The sequence below is a fragment of the Salvelinus sp. IW2-2015 genome, linkage group LG13 (genome assembly GCF_002910315.2).
Source record: "Salvelinus sp. IW2-2015 linkage group LG13, ASM291031v2, whole genome shotgun sequence".
Classification (NCBI taxonomy): Eukaryota; Metazoa; Chordata; class Actinopteri; order Salmoniformes; family Salmonidae; genus Salvelinus; species Salvelinus sp. IW2-2015.
In genome coordinates this window covers 30,527,000-30,536,862 of record NC_036853.1, presented here as the reverse complement: position 1 = coordinate 30,536,862, position 9,863 = coordinate 30,527,000, and the positions used below count along the sequence as shown (strand labels likewise).

The window sequence follows — 9,863 nt, the reverse complement described above, 5'->3', positions numbered from 1 at the left end:
GTATATTGTGTGTGTGCATGTGGCGATTTGTGGGGTATGTGATGTGTGTTGTGCTGTGGTGCTGATGCGTGCGTGCATGCGTGCAGCCGTCGTTGTGGTTCGTAGCAGTATGCTTGTACGTTAACTCTGTTGGCCAGGTTGATGCCAAGGGAGTTGGGTGGTGCACCAAGCAACACGACAGGAGGGCACCAGCATGTCCAGTCCTCCTGTCCTGTCACCTGTCCACTTATCTGGCGCTGGGAGTTGTCTTTCAGTATGCCCTCGTTGCTCTTTAGAATATCACCTTCTATAGAGGAGACATGCACATGATGATTAGACAGGAGTGTGGTGTGTGCTGCAGTAGCAGAGAGTAAGGAGAGAGAGAAGAGAGAGAGAGAGAGAGAGAGAGAGAGAGAAGAGAGAAAGAGAAGATTGAGCTAGAGCGAAATGAGAGAGAAAGTTGAAATGGCACATCTACGGTCCGTAAGAGAGAGAGAGAGAGAGAGAGAGAGAGAGAGAGAGAGAGAGAGAGAGAGAGAGAGAGAGAGAGAGAGCTTGTGTGTACATTCATCTCGGACCTGGTCTTGTTTGAAGTCACACAGGGCCTGTACCATAACAGGACAACTGCTCTTCTCCTCTTCAGGGTTACGTGGTCTGAGCCTCACGATGCTCTTGGACTTGTTGACTAGGTGATGTACCTGGCTCTTATTCTCCATGATTCGCTCCTTCTCTTTCTGTTGGAGGTTAAGGGTCAGAGGTCAATATCCCTATCAGAGGAAAGGGGGAGCAATTGTATTCTATCTTCACAAATGACTTCCTATTCCACACGTAGTGAACTAGTTGTTCACCAGAGTGACTACACTCTTAGAAGAAATATGTGATATTTAGAACCTTAAAGGGTTCTTTAGCTGTCCCAATTGGAGAACTCTTTGAAGAACCGTTTTTGGTTGCATGTAGAACCCTTTGTTCCAGGAAGAACCCCTTTGGATTCCATGTAGAACCCTTTCTACAGAGGGAACCCAAAAATTGTTCTACCTGGAACCAAAAATGGCTATCTTATGGGGACAGCCAAAGAACCCTTTTCGAACCCTTTTTCTCAAGAGTGTACAGTCAAAAGTAGTGCACTATATGCGAAATTGGGTGTTTGAGATATAACCTTGTACATTATATCTGTGGTACCTTCAAAGATGTACATGTCTTACCTCCAGGCCTTTGAGTAGTTCCAGCAAGTTTTCAAGGGGCATGTTTCTGTCGCTGGTGAACTTCTTACGGATGTTCTCATGCGCCTTCTGCAGCTTATTGTACATCTCATTGGCCTCCTTGAAGAACTCGCTGTAGGCAGCGTTCTCCTTCAGGTGGACATGGATACACTTGGTGATCTGGAGGAGCCAGCTCCACTGGGTCTGCAGAGTGTCCATGTAGGCCTGGAAGAAATCAAAAAAGAAGGATAGAGGGATTAAAGAACGAATAAAAGGGGGATGGAACGGAAGATGAGAACTCATATCAAAATAACCATCACAGCAAATTAGATAGCTAGACATGGCTAGATATCACGGGCCCCAGGAAGAGTAGCTCTTGCGACTGGAACAGCTAATGGCGATCCAAATAATCAAATAGATATTCTTCTCGACAGACATCTCCTAACCTCGATCTTCTCAGAGGCAGGGTGGGGGTTCTTCAGAAGGCTGTCCACTTTCTGCTTCAGTTTATTCAGGTCCTTATCCTTCTCCTCCAGGGCACTCATCAGTTTCTGACAGAGAAAAACAACACAGTTTACCAACAACACAGTTAGAGCAGAACTGGAGAGGTAGAGTTACTGTTAGGCCCTGGGGAACCATTGGGACTGGAAGAATGATATGTGGTTTCATTGCACAAGTCTCAGAGGTTTGGCAATTGGCATTATACTTCCCTAGGGTACATAATGCAAAACAGATTAACAACACATAATGATATACAGACACACAATACACTAGACGTGCCAGTCATGGGACTAGAGACTACCAAACATTATCAATGAACAGGAACAATTACAGCTAGTTTGCGTCCCAAATGTCACCCTATTCCATACATTAGTGCAGAGCCCTGGTCAAAAGTAGTGCACTATATAGGGAATAGGGTTCCATTTGGGATGCAAGCAGCCTGTATGGCCTCTATGGGAATCATCAATTAGCCTCTCCGCCCTCCCACTGTGACACTTCCCCCTCTGACCCTTGACCTTTAACCCTTGACCCAGTCCTTACCGAGTAGCTCTCCTGCTTCTTGGGGATGTAGAGGTCGATGTTCTTGTCCCCCCAGTCAAACACCAGCTCCTCCTCCTCTCTCACGTTCACCCACATGATCTGTCTACTGATCGCCTCAATGATCTGCTGCATCTCCCTCAGCTGGTTGCTACGACCATGAGACATTTTCTGACAGAGTGAAAAACATGGTGAGACTCATGAATCGTTAGGTACAATCAATAAAGTCACAAATCAATTGTGGCATGACTAACATAGACAGACAAATGAAAACAAAGATGTTCAGTACAACACAAACCTAAAGAAAGATAATATAATGGTACAACAAATGTATTATACAGTAATGCAGGGGTGTGTATGTGTGTTTTCCCCAGAGCCTCTGTCACCTGCAGCGTGTCCCATTCCTGATCCAGAGCATACTGGTTGGCCTTGTCTCCTTTCTTAATCTGTAGGGAAGAACACACAAACACTGAGAGAGAATCACACACACTCAGTCACAATCACACACAAACACACTCCCAGAAATAGAATGTGTATGAGAGACAGTGTGAAAGTAACTGTGTCTGTGTTTGTGACAGGTGTATGTGTGTGTGTGTGTGTGTGTGTGTGTGTGTGTGTGTGTGTGTGTGTGTGTGGTGTGGTGTGTGTGTGTGTGTGTGTGGTGTGTGTGGTGTGTGTGTGTGTGTGTGTGGTGTTTCGTACCCACAGTTCAACCTTGGCCTTGGTCTCACCTCGGGGCTTCTTGTATCGGGCTGTGGAACTTGCTGTGGCTGATCAGCTGCTGACTCAATGTCTGCAGAGTATCTCCCCACTGAGAGGTCTCTATCAGATCCTGGATACAGAACACATTACGATCCACATTATAACTACATCTCAAATACATTATAAACTACATGTGAAATACGTTATAAACTACATGTCAAATCGTTAATAATAAATGTCAAATACGTTATAATACATGTCAAATACATTATAACTACATGCAATATACATATAACTACATGTCAAATACATTATAAATGAACATGTAGAATACATTTACTACATGTGATCATTAAACATGTAATAACATATAACTACATGTCAAATACGTTATAACTACATGTCAAATACGTTAATACACTAATCTCAAATACATTTAACTACTTCAAATACATTATACTACATCAATACATTATACTCATACTAAACAATACATTATAACTACATGTCAAATACATTATAACTACATGTCAATACATTATATACTAAACATATGTCAAATACTTTATAAATACATGTCAAATACATTATAACTACATGGTCAAATACATTATTAACATACACCTAAGATTACATTATAACTACATGTCAATACGTTATATACATCTTCAAATGCATTATACCTACACCTCAAATTCAATTATAACTACATGTCAGATACGATACTACATGTAATACATTAATACATCTCAAATACATTATATAGAATACCTTACACTACATGTCAAATACTTATACTATTCAAATACATTATAATACACTCAATATACATTATAACTACATTCAAATACATTATAAACTACATGTCAAATACATTATACATACATGTCAATACATTATAATACATGTAAATACTTAAAACTACATCAAATACATTATAACTACATGTCAAATACATTGTAATTCAACACAAACAACACCTTAACATAACAATACACATCTTCACACAACACACAACACAACACAACACCACACACACACACACACACACACACACACACACACACACACACACACACACACACACACACACACACACACACCACACACACACCTTAACCATAACACAAATACACCCTACACACACCACACACACACACACACACACACAATCACACACACACACACACACACACACACACACAACACACACACACACAACACACACACACAACACACACACACACCAACACACACACACAACACTTAACCATCACAATAACGACCCTCAACCACAACACATACTCACACAGAGCTCAACCATAGGGAGAAGGCTCCCATGTGTGTGTGTGTGTGTACACAGTATTCAACTTGGTACGATGCTTAACATACACTACGTCTAGCCTCGAGCGTGTCTTCTGCATGTGTGTGCAAGTGTCAAAGCAGGCATAACCTCCAACATAACCTGCACTATCCTCTCTGTTCGTTCTCCAGTTTGCAAAAAGCTGGCAGTGGAAGGTGTTCAATAGCAAGGATCACGTACATCACCTGTGGTGGTGATAACTGTATGTTGCAGTGGGAGGGTTAAGGTTACGTTAAGACAATTACAGTACTGCGTGTGATTGTGTGTGTGCCATTTCAGGTGAATTCTAAATGAAGTTTGAGTGTCTGTGTGTTATCTGCACTGACCTCTCAGACACACACCTGCCCTTCAGGACTAACCGGTTAATGTACAGTGGTAAGAAAAAGTATGTGAACCCTTTGGAATTATCTGCAATAAATTGGTCATAAAAGTAGATCTGATCTTCATCTAAGTCACAACAATAGACAAACACAGTCGGCTTAAACTAATAACGCACAAATTATTGTATTTTTCTTGTCTATGTTGACTACATCATTTAAACAGAAGTTGGGTGATGCAACAGGACAACGACCTAAAACACAGAAGTAAATCAACAACAGAATGGCTTCAACAGAAGAAAATACGCCTTCTGGAGTGGCCCAGTCAGAGTCCTGACCTCAGCCCGATTGAGATGCTGTGGCTAGACCTCAAGAGAGCAGTCCACACCAGACATCCCAAGAATATTGCTGAACTGAAACAGTTTTTTAAAGAGCAATGGTCAGAAATTCCTCCTGACCGTTGTGCAGGTCTGATCCGCAACTACAGAAAACATTTGGTTGAGGTTATTGCTGCCAAAGGACGGTCACCCAGTTATTAAATCCAAGGGTTCACATACTTTTCCCACCCTGCACTGTGAATGTTTACACGGTGTGTTCAATAAAGACATGGAAAGGTATAATTGTTTGTGTGTTATTAGTTTAAGCAGAATGTGTTTGTCTATTGTTGTGACATAAATGACGATCAGAAATTCTATGACCAATTTATGCAGAAGTCCAGGTAATTCCAAAGGGTTCACATACTTTTTCTTGCCACTGTATGTGTGGGGGAATGGAGAAAATTCCCAAAAGTTTCAAACGGTCAAGTGTTTCACAATGATGACTTTAATACTATATGAACTGGGGGTATTTTGCAACACATTGTCAGAACAATTTTTGGCTCACACTAAAAAATATATCTACCGGTAAGTGCAATATGTAATATGTTAATGTCCATATAGAGTATTGAAAAATGTTAAAAATAAATATATTACATCTTCCTGGCAGGTTGCAGGTATACAACATTGACGTTGTGCAATCCTATGTAACTCATATGTATGCTTTCCTGCACTGGCATTACACATATGACTGCATGCAGTTCATCTGAAGGGGAACAGGTGGTAGCAATAATATTATGCAATCCTGTAGCATATGCCTTCCTACACGGGCATTATACATCTGTCCTGTCGGGTGTGGTTCTCCTTACCTTCTGGTGTCCAATCCAGGCCATGGCCTCGTTGAAGCTCCACCCAGCTTCCTCCCAAGCGCTACTCCCTCTGCTCCCCCAGCTCCGCCTCTGCATGGTTCCTTTTATGGCCATGTGGACCCCCGTCAACTGGTCCCTACACATCTCCACACTATGGAGRGGGGAGGGGGAGCGGGGAGAGAAGGGGGAGCGGTAGCGAATGTCAATGTTAAACTTTTCCTGAAACTCTTCCCCAAGCCGTTGCTGTAAAATATCATTTGTCCTCAGTCAACTTACCTGGTAGAATAAGATGACGTAAATAATAAAAGAAACACATGAACACCTGCGTAACCCTAACAGTGTAGAGAAAAAAGGGAAAGAAAAAGAAGTAAAGGAAAGGTATATCGTGCTGAGCAATATTAGTCATCTGTTGGCGTATCTGACCTCGAACAGTGAGAGGGAACGGGGAATAGAGAGAGGAACAAGGGGGAATAGAGAGAGGAACAAGGGGGAATAGAGAGAGGAACAAGGGGGAATAGAGAGAGGAACAAGGGGGAATAGAGAGAGGAACAAGGAGAATGGATATTGGTTTATCTGTATGCGGTAGTGGCGGTCGTCTCATAGAATGTGTCTAACCTTCGGACCACGCTGTCATACGGTTGTCCCATCTGTCTGAGGTCCAGAGCACATGCCTTCAGCTGCTCTATGGTCTCTCTGGCCATGGCCTTGTAGTGATCTGCCTCCACTGTGCCGTGCCCAGAATCGCCGCCCTGCAGGACACACGGGGAAATGTCAGACACACATTATGGCTTTGTACGTTACGTTCGGTCTAGGCTCAACTTGCCGTTCTGGGTTTCTCAAACGAGAATACGGTAGACTATATTCAGTCAGGTAAATCCTTCAGTTCAAGACTCAGTTAAAGATAGGACCATGATGTATAGATTATGAGGACGCAATGCATAATCTTTCTGTCCAGATAGCGTCTATCTGTAGGCTAACTGACTGATGGCACAGTAGTGTACTTTAATAGTTAAAAGAGTACATTCTGTGACAGGTCACGGCCAAATGAACACTTTCCCTGGGTTTTTTTAAATTGTTGGTGTGTGTTTAAAGATAATCCCTGGGTTTACTGCGGACTGTGTGTCCAGACACACGCTGAGATGCACTTCTTATTTTCACTTCATGCGCGACCAAAACGCACACACATGCTGAGTCGACAATGTCTGTACGAACATGCTGAACATGCCAAATATGGCAGAGACAGATGAGAAATAGAATCTGACATGATTCTGATAAGACGTGGCTTGACAGGCTGAAAGTATTTAAAAAGCTGTTTTAAGATCTTTTGCGCACATGAAGCGGAAGGGCGGAGTCACACCTGACAGAGCATATTTCACAAATGCCTCATCCAACCACAGACACACAGTTGTGAAGACTCATCATCAGAGTGAGTGTGTCCAGTCTAATGACCTGTTATGGATCATCTCATTATTATAATATAATAGACCTGACATTTAAAGGGATAGTGCGAGACTTTAGTCATACTCGCTGTACTGGTAGACTTCCAGTCATTTTGCTAACTCCGGTTAACTTTAGCTCACAAAACAACCTGTAACTTCTTTCATAGTGCATGTAGAGACATGCAAATGACATCCTTGAGTTCATCTGATTCTGGGTAACCAGGTAAATGCCTCAGTTGAAAATCTCGCAGTATCCCTTTAAGAAACCTAACAGTCATGTTCCTCTGCTGATTAAATGCATAGGCCTACTTGTACTAACACACCACAGTTCCACTAAAGCAAGTCAGGGGGGCTTGGTTGCACGATTGGTATCGTAATCTCAGCTTTCATACCTCAGTCTACAGGTGCAGTACATGTCTTAGTGAAAGAGTGTCTGATTACATGTACTATTGCCAGACATGAGACCGACTGTACTTAGACTAACATCATGACCAAAGCCAGTATCTCAAAGCAGACAGGACATGAAGTGACTCACAGACTGTAGGTAGCACAGAATTAAATAGAACACTGTTGTTATATATCTACGGTGGGTAGTGACTTACAGCCTGTAGGTAGTGTTCTGCGTTCCCCAGGTAGTCCTGACACTGGCCCTGCAGGATGTAGGCCTTCTGGTGGAGGCCACTGAAGGGGAAATGTCTGTAGGAGACATGGAGGGGAGGGTTATAATCAACATCTTACCGTAATCCAACCGGTCAATGTTAGGGTACCAGTCCATGCAGAGTTCACATTCAACAGGCTTCCACCAAAATCTATCGAAGAATATTTTGCAAACAAGTTGCGTGGTTGCGTTGCGCTATAGGCTACCTGAGGCTTAGGACCTGCATGGAACAGGGGTTCGCCTGGAGCAGTTTAAGTCAGAGGTAGACGCATATCAAATATCGCCGTTTCTGTTGCGTTCCCCTGCCCTGCCTTGAGTTTCTAAGTGTTTTTAAAACAAAAACTTTGTGAACTGTTACTTTTAACTTGGCATTTAAAGTAGTTTCATGATTATCATTATTGTTATCAGTATATATGTCAACATCATCGATAATATAAACATCATTATCATGATCATCATCAAACAACAACTTTGTAATCAGCACCATCATCAATATCCCCATCATCAATTACACGTTCTGCTATTGTACATCAATGATCCCAACGGTTTACTGTAATGAGTTATTATCTTAGTGTAGCAATTAGCTAGTCTTTAGTTATCCGAGGATGATTCCGCTATGCCCTAGTTGAATTGAGCATGAGTGCAGGGATAGACAAAGGGGAAATGTGAGTCAAGAGAACTGTCACATTTTCCCTGTGCCATTTGCAACACAACAACACAGAGGCTGCATTTACACAGGGAGCCCAATTCTGATATTTTTTCCCCCCAGTAATTGGTCTTTTGACCAATCAGATCAACTCTGAAAAAGATCTGATGTGAAAAGAGCTGATGTGATTGTCAAAAAGACCAATTAGTGTGAAAAAAATATCCGAATTGGGCTGCCTGTGTAATCACAAACATATTCAACTGTAACCCTGACCTCCATACTGTAGACTCTATAGAATTGTATAGGTTGATATCAATTAAACGTCACAATACGATGCAGAGGGTTCAATTTGGCTGCTGGGGGAGCAAGGAGACGACCCCCAGGTCCACTAAAACCATTGACAACTACTTGGTTTTAATATCATCACCTCTTGAAGAGCATAGTCAGAAACACATAACCGATTATTCCACATTTAGCTCTGTCATTAGAGTTATACAGCAAGTCACTGCATGCTGTTTATGATCATAGCCCATTAACTAGCCATATTGACCTAACCTGTTATTAGCTTGTTGGCCAATTTGACATGCAATATTTATGCATTAGTTCTAACATTATATGACATGTATATTTCTTTCATGGGCGAAAAATCAGTCCATAGGACTGAAAATGTATGAATTCAACAAGCATGTCTCTGTCACTAACAAATACAGTCATGGGCGGTAACTCAACAATTCACTCGAAAAGGCACACCGGGGAAATTATATTGGAGCCGTGGCTTGGTGTGGATGTGGCTTTCAATTCATTGTTTTTGGCCACATGTGAGTGGAAGTGTTGTAGCAGTTGAAGTGCTCTTTGGTTATGTTAATTCAAGTTTGAGCATGTCAGCTACCMGTTCTGAAGTCTTTGTACATGCTTATATAAGAGCATGTGGCACTAAACATTATTGTAATATCCTTAATCCAACCCAAGTGACCTTGTCAAGAGATACAGACCACATTTTGTTGTGTTACAGCCTGCATAAAAAAATTGAATAAATGTATTTTTGTCTCACCCATCGTTCACACAGTGCCCCAAAATGACAAAGTGAAAACATGTTTTTAGAAATGTTTGCTCATTTATTCAAAATGAAGTACAGAGGTATCTAATTTACATACAGTAGCAGTCAAAAGTTTGGACACACCTACTCGTTCAAGGGGTTTTCTGTGTTTTTACTAAGACATCACAATTATGAAATAACACATATGGAATCAATTWGTAACCAAAAAAGAGTTGAACAAATCAAAATATGTTTTATATTTGAGATTCTTTAAAGCAGCCACCCATTGCCTTGATGACAGCT

At 41.7% G+C, this 9,863-nt stretch overlaps 1 protein-coding gene across 1 annotated transcript in view; it reads right to left on the bottom strand.

Moving 5' to 3' along the window:
• Positions 1 to 9,863, bottom strand: part of LOC111971218 (desmoplakin-B) — a 59,049-nt gene that overhangs the window by 46,627 nt on the left and 2,559 nt on the right. Inside the window, 9 exon segments of the mRNA XM_070446222.1 lie at positions 558 to 713; positions 1,182 to 1,403; positions 1,625 to 1,729; positions 2,220 to 2,387; positions 2,603 to 2,662; positions 2,923 to 3,048; positions 5,782 to 5,932; positions 6,397 to 6,530; positions 7,823 to 7,916. Coding sequence (XP_070302323.1) covers positions 558 to 713; positions 1,182 to 1,403; positions 1,625 to 1,729; positions 2,220 to 2,387; positions 2,603 to 2,662; positions 2,923 to 3,048; positions 5,782 to 5,932; positions 6,397 to 6,530; positions 7,823 to 7,916 — 1,216 coding nt within the window.